The following is an 18,430-nucleotide window of genomic DNA, read 5'->3' on the forward strand; positions in this document are numbered from 1 at the left end:
AATATTTCTCAAATTTTATAATTTCATGAGAATGAAAATGATGCGATAAATTAATTATCTATAGCTTAATTCAAACGTGATACTCTATATGCAAATAAATATATAATTAAATTTATTTTTGATAATATATAAATAAATAATTTATTCTCTAATTTCTGAAGAATATTGCTAAAAAAACGCAAATGAAAGAGGAGTGCTAGTGACTAATAACTTTTATGTTTTGTAACCATTAATTGGTTATCAATAGTATTTTTAATGGTGTGAGATTAAATCCAATGGTGTAGGATCATTCAATTTTTTTTTTATGGTTAAATGCTGTGCCCTAGACTTTTCCACGATGAAATTTTGATTAGCGTCTCCAAATACGGGCTAACTATGTGGGCTTTTAGTTTCAGATGCAGAGCTCTTACTTATTTTAATTTTTTTTACTTTTATAATGTTGGCTTTTTGAGGAATATTGGTTAATTGGTTTCACTGTTTCAGTGTGTTTATCCGTATCCAACATCCACTCTTTCTCAGAATAACTCAACCCTTTAAGGATCATGTCACTGCCTTCAAAGTGCCTCTGTTGCAATGTAGCCTCACTCACACTCTCATCATTATCTCCTCTTCCTCCTCCTCCTGCACCTGCTGTATGCACCTCCACTTATTACCATAACCCTGCCCCACTTATCCACAAATCTCCATTTCAACAAGTGGACCACCTAACAACACGTGGCAAAGAAAAACCATGGAGCAGGAGGAGGAAGAGGAGGTTGAGGCTGAGACCTCTTTCAGCATCTGTCCCGGCTCCGCCGCCACTCGACCTCACAGAAGACAATGTGAGACAGGTGTTGGTTGATGCTCGCGCGGAGCTGGGACAGATCTTTGACACTTCAGTTGGCATCACTGGTTGTTGTTTTTGTTGTTCAATGAAATATGTAAAGGATAGATATATATTATATATGTTCTTCATGAATATGCTTCTTCTCTCAGGAACGGTTGAATTGGCAGAGTTAGATGGACCTTTCGTGAAGATCAGCCTCAAGGGTCGCTTTTGGCACAAGCGTTCCGATGTCGTAGCCAGAGTCGCTAATTATCTCAAACAGAGGATCCCTGTAACTCTCTCTCTTCTCTTCCTTTTCCATAATCACTATTAAACACTATAAAGTATAAACTCTATGTTCTTTCAAAATTGGTATCTGGTCACAACTTAGAATCACTGTCCTGATTGTTTTCTTATTAAGTGACTAAACAATAACTAATTCTCTATTGCTTTACTTCGTTCAATCCAAATGCAAAAGCCTAGAACAAGAGCGAAACATGTTCCCTATTTGGATTTTCAGGAGATTTTGGAGGTTGATATAGAAGACGAGAAACAATTGGATGACAGTCCGGAGAACTTTTGAGGTTTTGCACGCAGCTATCACACTCTTTTTATTTTGCTTATTCTTTATGGAAATTTGTTTGTAAGTTTGGTTTCGGAGAAGAGGCTCACAAACAACCCTTTAATAATGTATTGTATAATTGTATGAGAATTCCTTAAAGAGATAAATCTTTGAAACATCACCTTCATTTGGCAGAGTATTGTAGTGTTTCCAAGTAGTCCCAGTTTGAGATTTCAATAATGTAAAAGGTGGTTTCGCAACTAGCTAGTTTTAGCCTCTTATTTTATGCAGTAGAAACTACTTATACATGGCACTCTAAATGTTGTGTTATCAGGAAGGAATCAGTGCCGGTCTTTTGGTTGACTGATTGTATGAATATGTTTGTTTTGTTATGGCTCCAACTTTTCTTCCACTTTGTTGTAAATTTCCTCTACAGTTTGAGCTACTTATAATTGGTCACTAGTTTTGCCTGTTGAAACACAAGGAAAAGGGACAAGCAAAGCAAGTAGTTAGAATCTTAATTTAGGACTTTAAATCAATTTTAATGTTAAATTATTTTATTAGGTCAGACGAATTTATGACTCAAATTGTGTTATAAGTTCATGTTTTACATTTAGTTTACTCTTTTATTTTATATTAAATCTCAATTTCAACAACATTTAGAATAAGTGATCACTTCTTTTTGTATTAAGGTGCAATGCTGTTGTCTCTTGTTGAATGAAGATGTTTGATCAACTGAATAACTTTAGTTCTTTGAGTTAATCTTCTATGCATTACTATTTTGCTGTTACCCAAGCTAGGATAATTTGGAAGCAAATATTGGATTTGATGTGATGCTGATCGAATGTAAATAATTAGTAAACTGATCATCCTCATGTATGTGCCTCATCACAGGTAGTATTAACTATTAAGTATTAACACCATTCTCTTTTTTCTTTTTTTGTACAAGCATCATTTCTTTTAATAATGTATCAATCGTCACTCCTCATCAGAATTCAAGAACTAGGCCACAAGCTCAATACTCCTGTGTTTGATTTGATTTACTATTTGTAAATGTGGTGTCAATATGATCTGTATTTAGATATTTTGCATCAAACATGATTTTTAGAGAATGAGTTTTGTTTGAATATTAAAGGACTTGATTTATTAAAATAAAATTGTTATAAGATATATGAATAAATCTTAGTGGGTATGTCTAAAATGAGCATAATAATTATGTGTTTATTGGATGTACCACATGTATATAGACTACTAGATTTTATTAGATAAAAATTAAAGGCTAATATAAAGGAAGAGGATTGATGGACTCTAATAAATATAGAATATTCTATTACATAAATAAATGTTTTAAATGACAATATTTTAATATACAATACTATAAATGGTAACAACATTTTTTATTTTTAAATAATTAAATATAAAATATATAAATACAAAATATATCAGTATTTTTTATTCATTAAGATTAATTATTATGCAAAAAATTTTATAATATTAAAATATTATTTTAAACTGTAACAAAAAAATATAAAATAATTAAAATTTTATTTTATATTACTTGACAAATAATTAGATTATTATATTCAATACTTATTAACTAATTAATTTTGTTAAAAATATTATCATATAATATAATTTTTTATCAAATATTTTTCAAAATATAGTTTATTTAAATTATATATAATATATGAAAATATTATTTTTTTAGAAAAACTAAATAAATAATATGTATCAACTAAGTATATGTATTATATGTGTGTATGTAATAGTGACTGATATAGGATTGATATATATTCTTTTATTCTTTAGACTCACTAACTCCGCCTATGTTACACTTGTGGTACATAGCCGGTCCCAAACCCGGATAAAGGAGGAGGGTTGTGTTAGGTCTTCGACAACCAACATAAAAATATAGTCGAACCCCATGACATGAATCAAAGACATTATTGCGCTAAAGCTAGGTCGTTGCCCGGAAGCAACGCGCTGTATGGCTCGAGTACGGTGTCAAATGAGCAAGAGTCGCTGCATCGGTGCCCGGATGTAGTGTTAAATGAGCAAGGGTTCTCCCGTTTTCGTGAACGGACGAGGGTAAATAAGCTAGTTCACAAAGTAAAAGGTAAAAGTCGAAGCGACAGAAGGTTGAGATTTGGGATATGGAACATAGGCACTCTAACAAGAAAGTCCATGGAGGTGGTGGACACTATGACAAGGAGGAAGATTAACATTATGTGCCTACAAGAAACAAAATGGGTTGGTGCAAAGGCTAGGGAGTTGGATACTTCTGATTTCAAACTTTGGTATACAGGAAAGGTGAAGAATAGGAATGGAGTTGGAATAATTGTGGATAAGCAGTGGAAGAAGAACGTAGTAGATATCAAGAGGGTAGGAGATCAGATCATCTCTATCAAACTGGTGGTGGAGGGAGGTGCTTTCCATGTGATTAGCACCTATACACCGCAAGTGGGTTCGGGCGAACAACACAAGATAAGGTTTCGGGAGGATCTAGAGAGTTTGGTTCAAGGCATACCTTTGGGAGATAAGATTTTATTTGGAGGAGATTTAAATGGCCATGTTGGGAGAGAAGGGACTGGATATGGGAGTATTCATGGAGGCCATGGTTTCGGAGTGATCAATGCCGAGGGTAAAATTATTTTGGACTTTTCCTCAACCTTTGATCTTCTCATTGCAAATACATGTTTTAAAAAGAGAGACGAACATCTTATAACCTATAAGAGTGACTTGACAAGCTCTCAAATCGACTTCTTGTTGTTGAGGAGAGTCGACCGAAAATTTTGCATTAACTGTAAAACTATCCCGGGAGAGAGTTTGACAACACAACATAGGGTGCTCGTCATGGATTTTTGCGTTGAGCAAAAGTTGAGGAAAAGACATCATACGAAGAACCCAACGACGAGGTGGTGGCGGATGAAAGGTGAGGAACAAAGAAGCTTCCTAAGACGGGTAGGAGAAGAGGAAAAGTGGGATGGGAATGGAAGCGCGGAAGAGATGTGGAGGGAGATGGCAGAAGTTATTAGAAGAACAGCAAAAGAAAGTTTTGGTGAATCTAAAGGAATAGGACCAAGAGACAAGGAGTTCTGGTGGTAGAATGCGAGTATACAAGAAAAGCTAAAGATAAAAAGAGAGTGCTTTAAAGAGTGGTCTTATGCCGTGATGAGCGGATAATTTATACACTTTTTGGCATTGTTTTTAGGTAGTTTTTAGTATGATTTAGTTAGTTTTTACTATGTTTTTATTAGTTTTTATGAAAAATTTACATTTCTGGACTTTACTATGAGTTTGTGTATTTTTCTGTGATTTCAAGTATTTTCTGGCTGAAATTGAGGGACCTGAGCAAAAATCTGATTCAGAGGCTGAAAAAGAACTGCAGATGCTGTTGGATTCTGACCTCTCTGCACTCGAAATAAATTTTCTGGAGCTACAGAAACCCAAATGGCGCGCTCTCAATTGCGTTGGAAAGTAGACATCCAGGGCTTTTCAGCAATATATAATAGTCTATACTTTGTCCGAGTTTTGACGACGCAAACTGGCATTCAAATGCCAACTTCCTGTCCTATTCTGAAGTTATACGCCAGAAGCATGTTACAAACCGGAGTTAAACGCCACAAACAGGCTGCAACCTGGCGTTTAACTCCAAGAGAAGTCTCTACAGGTGTAAAGCTCAATGCTCAGCCCAAGCGCACACCAAGTGGGCCCCGGAAGTGGATTTCTGCATCATTTACTTATCTCTGTAAACCCTAGTAACTAGTTTAGTATAAATAGGACTTTTTACTATTGTATTAGAGGTCTTGGTAATTCTGGTTCCCCCTCTGGGGCCGAAGCCAATGAACATCATTATCACTTATGTATTTTCAACGGTGGAGTTTCTACACACCATAGATTAAGGTGTGGAGCTCTGCTGTTCCTCATGAATTAATGCAAAGTACTATTGTTTTTCTATTCAATTCAAGCTTATTCTTATTCCAAGATATTTACTCGCACTTTAACCTGATGAATATGATGATCCGTGACACTCATCATCATTCTCACCTATGAACGCGTGCCTGACAACCACTTCCGTTCTATCTGCAATAGCTTGAGTGTGTATCTCTTAGCCTCCATTCCAAAAGATTGGAGTCTTTGTGGTATAAGCTAGAATCAATTGGCAGCATTCTTGACAACCAGAAAGTCTAAACCTTGTCTGTGGTATTCCGAGTGGGATCTAGGATGGGATAACTGTGACGAGCTTCAACTCGCGAGTGTTGGGCGTAGTGACAGACACAAAAGGATCAATGGATCCTATTCCAACATGAGTGAGAACTGACAGATGATTAGCCGTGCGGTGACAGTGCATTTGGACCATTTTCACTGAGAGGACAGACGGTAGCCATTGACAACGGTGATCCCCCAACATACAGCTTGCCATGGAAAGGAGTATGAATGATTGAATAAAGGCAGTAGGAAAGCAGAGATTCAGAAGGAGCAAAGCATCTCCATACGTTTATCTGAAATCCCACCAATGAATTACATAAGTATTTCTATCTTATTTTATATTTTATTTATATTTTTAATTATCAAAATCCCATAACCATTTGAATCTGCCTGACTGAGATTTACAAGATGACCATAGCTTGCTTCAAGCCGACAATCTCCGTGGGATCGACCCTTACTCACGTAAGGTTTATTACATGGACGACCCAGTGCACTTGCTGGTTAGTTGTGCGGAGTTGTGAAAAAGAATTGAGATTATGAAAGTGCGTACCAAGTTTTTGGCGCCGTTGAGATCACAATTTCATGCACCAAGTTTTAATTTTCGAATTTTTCTCTTCTCCTTCTTCTATTCTTCTCTTCTTCTACTCACATAAAGGAATCTCTATACTGTGACTTAGAGGATTCCTCTTCTTTTCTGTTCTTTTCTTTTTCATATGAGCAGGAACAGGGATAAAGACATTCTTATTGAAGCTGATCCTGAACCTGAAAGGACTCTTAAGAGAAAACTAAGAGAAGCTAAAGCACAACCCTCTGGAGAGGATCTGACAGAAATTTTTGAAAAAGAGGAGATGGCCGAACCTAATAACAATGGTGGAGATGCAAGGAAGATGCTTGGTGACTTTATTGCATCCTCTTCTAACTTCTATAGAAGAAGCATCTCAATTCCTGCCATTGGAGCAAACAACTTTGAGCTTAAACCTCAATTAGTTTCTCTAATGCAACAGAATTGCAAGTTTCATGGACTTCCATTGGAGGATCCTCATCAGTTTTTAGCTGAATTCTTGTAAATCTGTGACATTGTCAAGACCAATGGAGTTGATCCCGAGGTCTACAGGCTTATGCTTTTTCCTTTTGCTGTAAGAGACAAAGCTAGAACATGGTTGGATTCACAACCTAAGAAAAGCCTGAACTCTTGGGAAAAGCTGGTCAGTGCTTTCCTGGCCAAATTCTTTCCACCTCAAAAGATGAGCAAGCTTAGAGTGGAAATCCAAACCTTCAGACAGAAGAAAAGTGAGTCCCTCTATGAAGCTTGGGAAAGATATAAGAAATTGATCAAAAGGTGTCCTACTGGCATGCTTCCAAAATGGAGCATCATATGTATATTCTATGATGGTCTGTCTGAGTTGTCAAAAATGTCATTAGACCATTCTGTAGGAGGATCTCTTCATCTGAAAACCCCTGCAGAAGCTCAGGAACTCATTGAAATGGTTGCAAATAACCAGTTCATGTACACCTCTGAGAGGAATCTTGTGAACAATGGGACACCTCAGAAGAAGGGAGTTCTTAAAATTGATACTCTGAATGCCATATTGGCTCAGAACAAAATATTGACCCAGCAAGTCAATATGATTTCTCAGAGTCTGAATGGATTGCAAGCTACATCCAACAATATTAAAGAAGCATCTTCTGAAGAAGAAGCTTATGATCTTAAGAATCCTGCAATGGCAGAGGTGAATTACATGGGAGAACCCTATGGAAACACCTATAATCCTTCATGGAGAAATCATCCAAATTTCTCATGGAAGGACTAACAGAAGCCTCAACAAGGCTTCAATAATAATGGTAGAAGAAATAGGTTTAGCAATAGCAAGCCTTTTCCATCATCTTCTTAGCAACAGACAGAAAATTATGAACAGAGCCATTCTGCCTGGCAACCATAGTCTCTGATCTATCCAAGACCACACTAAGTTTCATGAATGAAACAAGGTCCTCCATTAGAAATTTGGAGGCACAGATGGGTCAGCTGAGTAAGAAGATTACTGAAACTCCTCCCAGTACTCTCCCAAGCAATACAGAAGAAAATCCCAAGAGAGAGTGCAAGGCCATAACCATGACCAACATGGCCGAATCTGGAGAGAGTGAGGAGGACATGAGTCCAAGTGAGAAAAGCCTCATGGGACGTCCTCTGGACAGAAAGGAGTTTCCTTTAGAGGAACCAAAGGAATCTGAGGCTCATACAGAGACCATAGAGATTCCATTGAACCTCCTTCTGCCATTCATGAGCTCTGATGAATATTCTTCCTCTGAAGAGGATGAAGACATCACTAAAGAGCAAGTTGCTAAGTATCTTGGAGCAATCATGAAGCTGAATGCTAAGTTATTTGGTAATGAGATTTGGGAGGATGAACCCCCCTTGTTCGCCAATGAACTGAATGCATTAATGAGGTAGACATTACCTCAGAAGAAACCGGATCCCGAAAAATTCTTCATACCTTGTACCATAGGCACCATGACCTTTGAGAAGGCTCTGTGTGACCTGGGGTCAGGGATAAACCTCATGCCACTCTCTGTAATGGAGAAACTGGGAATTTTTTAGGTACAAGCTGCAAGAATCTCACTAGAGATGGCAGACAAATCAATGAAACAGGCTTATGGACTAGTGGAGGACGTGCTAGTGAAGGTTGAAGGCCACTACATCCCTGCTGACTTCATAATCCTAGCCACAGAAAAAGCTGTGATTGATGTTGACAGAGGAGAGTTGGTCCTTCAGTTGAATGAGGACTATCTTGTATTCAAGACTCAAGGTTCTCCTTCTGTAACCATGGAGAGGAAGCATGAAAAGCTTCTCTCAATACAGAGTCAAATAAAACCCCTACATTCAAACTCTAAGTTTGGTGTTGGGAGGCCATAACCAAACTCTAAGTTTGGTGTTGAGAGGCCCTAACCCTGCTCTGATTATCTGTGAGGCTCCATGAGAGCTCACTGTCAAGCTATTGACATTAAAGAAGTGCTTATTGGGAGGCAACCCAATGTTATTTAAACTATATCTATTTATTTTTCATTGTTATTTTATGGTTTTTGTAGGTTGATGATCATGTGAAGTCACAAAAACAACTGAAAAATCAAAACAGAATGAAAAATAGCATTAAAAACAGCACACCCTGGAGGATAAGCTTACTGGCGTTTAAACGCCAGTAAGAAGCATCAGACTGGTGTTTAACGCCAAAAAGAAGCATCAAGCTGGCGTTAAACGCCAGAAACAAGCTACAATCTAGCGTTAAACACCAGAAACAAGCACCAACTTAGCATTAAACGCCAATAAAGGGAGAAAAGCTGGCATTTGACGCCAAAAACAAGCAGCAGTCTGGCGTTAAACTCCAGAATTGCACTCTAAGGGCATCTACACGCCTAAATGGAGTAGGGATGCTAAGTCCTTGACCCCTCAGTATCTGTGGACCCCACAGGATCCCTGAAAGAGCGGAAGATTGATGGTTTAGAAGTTATGGTAAATACTCGTTGTAAGTATAGTTACTAAACCAAGCAATCAACCTTTCTTACAAAGGTTTTGGTTGTCACAAGTAACAAACCCCTTAAAATTGATAACCGAGTATTTAAACCTCGGGTCGTCTTCTCAAGGAACTGCAGGGAAGTATGTTCTTATTATTGGTTATGAATATTGTAAATTGGGGTTTCAAGAATAAGGAATAAGTAACTTAATGGCGGGTAAATTAAATGGCAATTAAAATAAATAAATAGCTGCAAGGCAAACTTTTGGAAAGGTATGAGAAATTGGAAGTCCAGACTTTGTTATTCTTATCAATAACAATGAAAGTTGAATCTTAATTCCACTTAGTCAACCTTTACTAAAGTAAAGGAAAGTCAAGGGACTAATTAGTTTGATCTTCGAATCCTATTTATTTCCTGAGAAAAGGTTGGGATTATTGAAGCTCAGTTCAATTAGCAAAGATAACAGTTATCGATTATGTTGAGATAAGATAACTCCTGAGTTACTGCTTTCTTAACCAAGACTAAAAGAAGAAAAAGTAAATTTGCTGGAATAAAAATGCCTTCAGATGTAAAGCACTTGAAGCTTGAATAAGTAAAGTTAAGGATTGTACCCACTTGAAGCTTGTATTAGGTGGTAATGGCCTTGGGGTAGGTGTTTCTAGTGGTTCTGTAAGTTCTTCTCCCTTGTGCTCTTCTGTGAATTCCTCCACTTCTTTGCAAGGATCTTCAAATGCATCATCACCCTGGTCAAAGTCTTCTATGTCTTCCTCATCACTTGAGTCATAGATTGGAGGTTGAGAGAAATCTACCTCTGCATCATCCTCGTATTCATTTGGGGAAGCTTCGTCGATCTCAGAGAACTCACTTGCAGATGCAAGTTCATTACTAAGAGAACTTGACTTGTGACTATCATCATCAAGAGAATTTTCTTCTTGGATTATTCCGTCTGATTCTTTATAAACAACTTGCCTTGGGGATTGTGCGCTATCCTCCTTAGCATTAACTATAATGTCCTTGACGGATTTCTCCTCAGCTCTGGATTCCCATGGAGGTTCTGCGTCTCCTAGATCTTCAACCAACTCTTCTTCTTGTATAATGACAGCTTCTTCTACTTGTTCGAGTATGAATTTATGCTCTGTCTTGTCCACTGGAGTTTCTAATATCTCCTTCATGCTACGCTCTTCATTAGATTGTCCACATGGGGCTGTGGTTGGTCCTTGAATGTTCGAGTGTCTAGAAGCTAATTGAATTACTGCTTGCTCCAGTTGTCGAATGGTTGCTTGAAGCTTATTTACTGTTTCCTTGAGGTGAACCTCTGATTCTCGGGGTGATGGATTTGGACATGATACATAGGAAAGTGGTGGTGCTTGGGAGTGACTGGATTGGAACTGGGGTAAATAGGGATCATGTGGTGGCGAATGGTGAAGAGAAGCTTGTGAGTGTGGTGGTTCGGGGTTATGTTGAGAGGATGGTCTACAGGCGCGGGGTGGGGCTTGTCGGTAGTTACAAGGTTGTCCACCATATCTATCAGCTGGATATGCATTGTAGAATAGTCTTTGTCCATGATATCTTGGAGGGTGTTGTTGCCTAAAGGGGTGATTAGATCATCTTGGCTCCATCCATCCTTGATTGGTCTGACCTTGATGCGATCCCATATTCCTGCTGTAACTTCTATTTCCTTCAACAAAATTAGAACCAAACTCAAAGCGAGGGGGTGAGAATTCATGGTAGCAAATAAAAATAAAAAGGAAAAATAAAAATAAATAAACAAGCAAAAGAAAAATATTTACAATAACCAATAATAAGGCACACGTTAGCAGTTCCCCGGCAACGGCGCCATTTTGAAAGAGCAGAAGATTGATGGTTTAGAAGTTATGGTAAATACTCATTGCAAGTATAGTTACTAAAGCAAGCAATCAACCTTTCTTACAAAGGTTTTGGTTGTCACAAGTAACAAACCCCTTAAAATTGATAACCGATTATTTAAACCTCGGGTCGTCTTCTCAAGGAACTGCAGGGAAGTATGTTCTTATTATTGGTTATGAAGATTGTAAATTGGGGTTTCAAGAATAAGGAATAAGTAACTTAATGGCGGGTAAATTAAAGGTTTAATTACTCTGAAGGTCCCTATAGTTTCACCGAATTTTCAATTAGGTCCTTATACTTTTTTTCTTTTCAATTGGGTCCCTGTACCTTTTTTTTTCAATTAAGTCCCTGTCGTCAGTGTACCGTTTGAGATAACAGAATATTCTTCATAAAAAAGGAATATTCTTGAAAATTAGCTGTAGAGGCTTGGTGAAGTAATCTGAATTTTTTCCTAATACCCAAATAACCACTCACATTTCATTCCTAAGAAAAAAAGAAACCCTAAGTTTCTCCTGTCTTCTCCGTCTCTTGCCTCCGTCAACGGCGTGTGTGTCTGCCATCGACTGCAATAGACAGTTGTTGGAGTCCCCTCCGTTGCCTTCTCTCTACGCTAGGCCCTTGTTCGTTGTTCTTCTCTGAGGTCTTCTCCACGATTTGTCCGACCAAGGCATCTTCCTTCCGTCGCGGTGAAGGCCCTCGCCTGGAGTCACCGTGCCGCACGTTGCCGAGCCTCCGACCACGCCTCTACTCCATCTCCCTGCAGTCAAAGTTTCTGCAAGTAAGTGACAAAGAAAAAACCCAAATTTTTTCAGTGTTAAAAGTTGATATTTATGTTAATTTTTTTCAAAAAAAAATATGGCATTGTTTGACTATTGTTGCTGTGATGGTGGTGCTTTAAATGGATTCTACTTCTATTTTTATTAAATAGATTTTGCTTTCAATGGGAGATTTGTGAAAGTGTAATGTATGCTGATGGTTTCAGCTTATGAAAGTCTCAACCTTTTTTTCAAATTATGTGATTGAATGGAGCTACTATGGCATTGGATGATGAATTTTGTTTATTCTTGAATGTTGATTATTGTGGTTGTGCCGATGTTGCTTTAAATGGATTATGTTTCTATTTTTAATACCTGTAGGGATGGGGGACTCAGATTTTACCATAGACATACACCATGGTGGCAAGTTTCATGATTTAGGGAACGGGCTAGAATATTTGGGGGGAAAGGTGTTGGAAGATATGCATTATGAGCTCGATGAATGGAGTTTGCAAGAAATAGTTAGTGAGTTGCAAAAGTTAGGGTACAAAGGGAATGCCAGGATCTGGTACTGTGAACCAGGCTATCAATTGAGCTCGGGTCTCAGAGAGTTGATGAGTGATGGAGATGCCATGAGAATGGGTAGGTTATTAGTGTCACAAACTGTTAAGCATTGCTCGGTGTATGTTGTTGATGGCTGTAGGGAAGGTAACGGTGTTGAGATATGTTCGAATGATAAGGACTATGTGCCAACTGAAGCTGAGTACAATGAGAGTGGTTTCATAGAAGTAGAGGTTGAATGTGAATCAGAAGCGTCTAGTGAGGAGGATAGATTTGATGACAGTGCAGACGATGGAGACCACGAGGATCATTTTGGATTTGACGTTGAAGATGGAAATGATGGTGGAGTTGGAAATGCTTTTGGGGGATTTGATGGCCCTTTAAATGAACATAACAATGCTCAAACTAGTGGTGTTGATGCTGCTGTGAATGATGCCGCCGTTAGGGATGATGTTGAGGTTGGAGAGATTTCCGAGGGTTATGAAACTGAAGATATTGATAGCTATGAGGGAGATTCGGATGATATGATTAAGAAGAGAAGATATCCTAAATACAATGAGGCTGAGATGAGTAGGGAATATGTGTTTAAGGTGGGATTGGAGTTCAAGTCACTTAGTCAGTTTAAGGATGCTATTAAGGAGCATGCTCTGTTGAATGGAAGGGATATTAGGTATATCAAGAGTGATAAGGTTAGATGTAGAGTGGGCTATAGAGGAAAGAAAGGGAAGTGTAGGTGGATGGCATTTGCATCTAAAGTTGGTGGTTCCGATTGCTTTCGGCTGAAGACCCTTAACGGAAAGCACACTTGTGGACGAGATTACAGCGGTAGGCTTGCATCAAGTAGTTGGGTGTCTCAGAAGATTGTTACCAATATTAGTAGGGGGGAGGAGATGAAGATTGCAACAGTAATTCAGACCATTCAGGATAAATACATGGCTAATATTTCAGTCACAAAGGCTTATTGGGCGAGGAGAAAGGCGAGGGAAGAAATATATGGCAGGGCTATTCTACAATATGGCAAGCTCAGAGATTACTGTGCAGAGATTATGAGGACAAATTCCGGGTCTACTACTCAGATTTTGGTTGACAGGCCTTCAATTACACACCAGCCAAGGTTTATGAGGATGTACATGTGTCTAAATTCTGTCAAGCAAGGCTTTTTGGCTGGTTGCAGGCCTATCATAGGAGTAGATGGCTGCCACTTGAAGGGTGATCATGGTCAACAACTGTTGGTGGCTGTCGGAAGAGATCCAAACGATAACTATTTTCCAATTGCTGTTGCTACTGTAGAGGCTAAGACTAGAGACAGTTGGAGTTGGTTTATAAACATGTTATTGGATGATATTGGAGATGTCAGTAGAAGGAAGTGGGTATTCATGTCCGACCAACAAAAGGTTAGCATTTGCTATTTAAATCTATATTAACATGCTGTGTAAATGGTTAAGCAATCCATTAGAACTTCAGGAGCTCATAAACCAAGTAATTTAGTAAATATGTAGCACTTATCTTGTAAGATTGAACTTTTACTATGGCGATCTCTCTTGTAAAATTGTCTCTTGTTTTATCATCTTAGTGAAAATGTAGCTGCAGTTTTTAATAGGCTTATAAAAGCTGCAATGTAGCATGTGTATGATTTATGTTCTTGAAATCTATTTATATTGGGTCATATCTTGAAAATTTTATCTTATTTGCCCCCTCCCCATGGTTTATATTTTAGCATTGTTGTTCCACTAACTAATTGTGATGAACTAAGAAAGAGGTCTCATTACTTCTTTGTTATGTTCAATCAAATGAGAATTAGTGTTGTAATTGAATCAAATAATTTACTGTCATCAAGACTAAACTATGCAGAATGCTATAGTATATTGCTAGAGAATTGATGCCTTTTCATATTATTATTTTTAGAGAATTGTGTGTATAGAATGAATGCTAACAAAATTGAACCACAAATGAAGTGTATAGTCTAATAGTTGTGGTATGGTTACTTCTTTAATGAAAGATGTAGTAATAGTAGTAGTTAATGAAAGAATGAAACACAGAAGAATATTCATATCTATAGCCAGAATGGAAATCTTCTTTGACCCCAACATGATTGTATAGTGTTAACAAGTGGCTTTTGGTTTGGATTTTGGTCTTGCAAGTTGCAAGTGGATGACTTATTAGAACAGTTTTTTATTTTTCAAAAATTATCATTGGCCACACAATAAATATTGCTATTAAAATATATCTATAGTGTAGACCTCATTAGGCACTAGAATAATGCATGTCACTTTTCTTATCAAGTTTCTTTATTTGATTTTTGAGATTATTGAAATGTTCTGTCAGTAATCATGGTGGACCCTTAAATCATAGATGCACAAGTCTCATCTCTTTTGGATCGATTCATCATTTGATTATGACTAAATTTGAAAAGTTATTATTATGGGGAAAAACAAAAACAGTGATATAAGAATTTACCTTTTTTAATTTATTTATTAATTTATTTACTTTTAATATGATATGTTGCAGCTGCTGAAAATTGAAATTTAGCTCATATATTGCTGCGTTTTATAAGTGAATTATATATGCTATGTTGCAGCTCTATAAAAAGTTATTATATATGATATGATGCAGCTATATGAATCTGAATTATATATTTATATATGCTGTGCTGCAGGGTTTGATGCAAGTTTTTCAAGAGATGATGCCGGCGTTAGAGCATCGACTATGCTTGAGACATCTGTATGCGAATTGCAAGAAAGCATATGGAGGTGGGACTGTTTTGCGGGATCTTATTCTATCAATAGCTAAAGCTACATATGTCGAGGAATGGGAGAGGAGGATGACTCAACTAATGAACATCAACCGTCAATGCTATGAAAAGTTATCATCATTGGATCCAAAGCTCTGGTGCAAGAGCCATTTCACGTTTCTTGCTAAGAGCGACATGTTGATGAATAACATATCTGAAGCTTTCAATGGTAGGATATTGGAGGCAAGAGACAAGCCCATACTTACTATGTTCGAGTGGATTCGGTGTTACTGGATGTCTCGGTTTGCTAAAAAAAAGAAGAAGGCCGAAAAATATGAGGGTACAATCATGCCTAAACCCAAAAAGAGGCTTGATGTCATTGCTATGCGAGCTATGGAGTGGCAAGCAAGATGGGCTGGAGGACTGAAATACAAAGTTTCTCATAAGAACCGGATGATTGTTGAGAGGTTTGTGGTTGACTTGTTGGCTGGAACGTGTAGCTGCAGATTTTGGGGGTTATGTGGAATGCCCTGCCCGCATGCTTGTTGTGCTATATTCGAGAAAGGGGACAGTCCAGAAGATTATTGCAACAACTTCTATAGCCCAGCAGCCTATATTGCAACTTATGGTAACTTAGTTTCTCCAATCAATGGAGAAAATATGTGGCCGAAGGTTGAGTGTGACACCATCATACCTCCCATCTTTAGGGTGAAGCCAGGAAGACCACGGATGGTGAGGATCAGAGAACCTGATGAGAACCGTTCTCAGACAAAGCTAAGGAGGACGGGTTCATCTGTTACATGTAGCAACTGCGGCCAATATGGACATAATAGAAGGCATTGTCCCAATCCAATAGTGTCAGGTATCATGCAAATCTGAACCTACAAACTGTTGTTTTACTGTTTTAAATTCGAAATTATAGGGTATTTGAGGTGTATAAAAATTTATTATGCTGTGTTATAAATTGTTGTGAATTGATTTGGATTGCAAACAGATTATACTTCCTTATAAATAGACTATAAGATGATTATCAATTGATTATGCTGTGTTATAAATAAATTGTAAATGGATTATAAAGTCATTGAAAAAAGAGCTGAATATTCATGTTGCAATCTGCTGTTTACCTGATTTCAGAACCTGGTGTTGCTGCTGCCGCCAACGGAGAAGATCCGAATGCTGCTGACACTGTGCCTACTGCTGCTGCTGCTGCTAATCCTGCAGCTGCTGTTGACACTGATCCTACTGCCGACAACAGATCCGGTGTGAATATCCGCAGATCTGAGCGAATAAGGCAAACAGGGGTAGGCAGGGGAAGAGGAAGGGACAGGGGAAGGGGTAGAGGAAGGGGTAGAGCTGCATCTTCACAACCACTCCCCACCACACCTGCATCTTCCCAACAGCTACCCGCCACACCTGCTATTGCTGCCTCCACTCAACCACCTCCCATACTTGCAACTACAGTTTCTCAGGCTCCAAACACATCCACCGGTGCAGTGGCTCCAACCACAGCCACCTCACAACAAGCCTTACCTCTTGAAGGGCCAGCCTCCCAGCCTCTCCTAGCTGTGGCAAGTGCAAAATTTCACCAAGCACCTAAAGCATCTTCTCAACCTTTACCAAAGACAAAGGTGTTTGGTGTGAGGAGAAGTGGGCGGCTGAAGTTAGGAGTGATGAAGCAAAAAGGAGCACCTAGTCTACATATAGACCTAAGTGATGACTGAAGTCTCTTTATATTTATAGTTAGGGTTGTTGGGTTTGGTGTTAAATAGTTTATCTTGTGATGAATTGTGTCTATGTGGCCACTGTTTATTAGGTGGATAGGACCACTATTTTGATATTTTGTAATCAGGTTGGACCACTTTTAGTTGTTGCACTTCTTGGATCTTTATTTTGGCTTAGCTATATGTGGCATATTATATGACCACTTATGTTTGATATTTTGTGTAAGTATGGTTTACAGGATCACTTAATGAAAATATATGTGGCATATTTTCTGGCCACTTCTTGCTGCAAGTTGTTGTCATCCAACCTCCCAACTTGTTCTTGGAGAATATTCAACTCATCACATAATCTACCAACACAAGCATCTATTTCTTTGGCTTCAACAATTACTCTCTCCATCTCCACGTTTAGCCTCTCTATCTTTCTTTCTTGTGCATCCAATTTCTACATTTCAACTTCCAACTTAGCAGAATTTTGTGTTCCAACAACTCCAACAGCAGCAGCAGACACATTACTTCTTGCACCAACTTCATCAACCCACTCAAAAAATTTGCATCTTCTGTTAGGGCAAGAAATAAATCTTCTATTAGGATTCTTTGTTGTTCCTGAAATTTGAAGACTCAGAGTGTCACCACACAAACAGTGAACCCGCCTTTCCTTTTCCTTTGGCCACCCATTCTTTGCACCGTCATCAACCTCAATCCAATCAAAATCATCAATCCACTCAAAAAAGTTGTATTTTGGTATCTTCCCACAAGTAACATACCTCCTACCATGGTCAGAAATGGCTGAAGAACGGCGGACGGTTACTGCCTCTCCACAGAAACACATGTGTCTTCTTTCCTTCGAGTACGAGCTCCTGGAAACACAGTGGTGCACGAAATTGTGATGTTCAGGCTCAAACAATCCCCGGCAACGTGAGCAACTTGGTGCTCTGATCTCAATACATAATTGTCACAACTTCGATACAACTAACCAGCAAGTGCACTGGGTCGTCCAAGTAATACCTTACGTGAGTAAGGGTCGAATCCCACGGAGATTGTTGGTATGAAGCAAGCTATTGTCACCTTGTAAATCTCAGTCAGGCAGATATAAAGTGATAATGGTGTTTTCGAATAATAAATAATAGAATAGGGATAGAGATACTTATGTAAATCATTGGTAGGAATTTCAGATAAGCGAATGGAGATGCTTTTCGTTCCTCTGAACCTCTGCTTTCCTGCTATCTTCATCCAATCAGTCTTACTCCTTTCCATGGCTGGCTTTATGCAAGGGCATCACCGTTGTCAGTGGCTACATCCCCTCCTCTCAGTGAATAATATGCTCATGCACCCTGTCACGGCACGGCTATTCATCTGTCGGTTCCCGATCATGCTGGAATAGGATTCACCCTCCTTTTGCGTCTGTCACTAACGCCCAACAATCGCGAGTTTGAAGCTCATCACAGTCATTCAATCATTGAATCCTACTCGGAATACCACAGACAAGGTTTAGACTTTCCGGATTCTCTTGAATGCCGCCATCATTCTAGCTTACGCCACGAAGATTCTGGTTAGGAGATCTAAGAGATACTCATTCTAGCTTAATTCATGTAGAACAGAAGTGTTTGTCAGGCACGCGTTCATAAGGGGGAAGGATGATGAGCGTCACACATAATCATCACCTTCATCACGTTCTTGGGTGCGAATGGATATCTTAGAAGCGAAATAAGA

General features: G+C 38.5%; 2 protein-coding genes and 1 non-coding gene across 4 annotated transcripts; 2 read left to right on the forward strand and 1 right to left on the reverse strand.

Annotated features, from left to right (window-relative positions):
- Positions 1–377: 377 nt before the first annotated feature.
- On the forward strand, positions 378–1,768 carry LOC107648292 (uncharacterized). Of its 2 annotated transcripts, none has more exons than XM_016352219.3 (3): positions 378–891; positions 976–1,097; positions 1,326–1,768. In XM_016352219.3, the coding sequence occupies exons 1-3, from the start codon at positions 543–545 to the stop codon at positions 1,386–1,388; spliced, it is 534 nt and encodes a 177-aa protein (XP_016207705.1). In that variant the 5' UTR covers positions 378–542; the 3' UTR covers positions 1,389–1,768. The 2 variants fall into 2 exon arrangements, with proteins under 2 accessions (XP_016207705.1, XP_016207704.1); XM_016352218.3 differs by having other exon boundaries at positions 423–891; positions 1,284–1,630.
- A 5,058-nt stretch (positions 1,769–6,826) lies between these two features.
- LOC148562184 (small nucleolar RNA R71) lies at positions 6,827–6,930 on the reverse strand. The gene has a single exon (XR_015887423.1). It is a non-coding gene; the product is annotated as a small nucleolar RNA R71 (small nucleolar RNA).
- Positions 6,931–12,087: 5,157 nt separating this feature from the next.
- Positions 12,088–16,717, forward strand: LOC148562185 (uncharacterized). Its single transcript, XM_088490826.1, has 3 exons — positions 12,088–13,659; positions 14,922–15,858; positions 16,131–16,717. Exons 1-3 carry the CDS (start codon positions 12,088–12,090, stop codon positions 16,715–16,717), a joined length of 3,096 nt encoding a protein of 1,031 aa, XP_088346952.1.
- The last annotated feature ends 1,713 nt before the right edge of the window (positions 16,718–18,430 follow it).

The sequence above is a fragment of the Arachis ipaensis genome, chromosome B6, assembly GCF_059453495.1.
Source record: "Arachis ipaensis isolate K30076 ecotype BB chromosome B6, ASM5945349v1, whole genome shotgun sequence".
In the NCBI taxonomy this organism is placed as follows: domain Eukaryota; kingdom Viridiplantae; phylum Streptophyta; class Magnoliopsida; order Fabales; family Fabaceae; genus Arachis; species Arachis ipaensis.

Excerpts from the sequence above, each read along its gene's own strand:
- LOC107648292 (XM_016352218.3), top strand. The coding sequence starts at position 543 with ATGTCACTGCCTTCAAAGTGCCTCTGTTGCAATGTAGCCTCACTCACA. Across the intron at positions 892-975 it reads CACTTCAGTTGGCATCACTG|GAACGGTTGAATTGGCAGAG; the intron begins GTTGTTGTTTTT and ends TTCTTCTCTCAG. Across the intron at positions 1,098-1,283 it reads ATCTCAAACAGAGGATCCCT|CCTAGAACAAGAGCGAAACA; the intron begins GTAACTCTCTCT and ends CAAATGCAAAAG.
- LOC148562185 (XM_088490826.1), top strand. The coding sequence starts at position 12,088 with ATGGGGGACTCAGATTTTACCATAGACATACACCATGGTGGCAAGTTT. Across the intron at positions 13,660-14,921 it reads TCATGTCCGACCAACAAAAG|GGTTTGATGCAAGTTTTTCA; the intron begins GTTAGCATTTGC and ends GCTGTGCTGCAG. Across the intron at positions 15,859-16,130 it reads TCCCAATCCAATAGTGTCAG|AACCTGGTGTTGCTGCTGCC; the intron begins GTATCATGCAAA and ends ACCTGATTTCAG.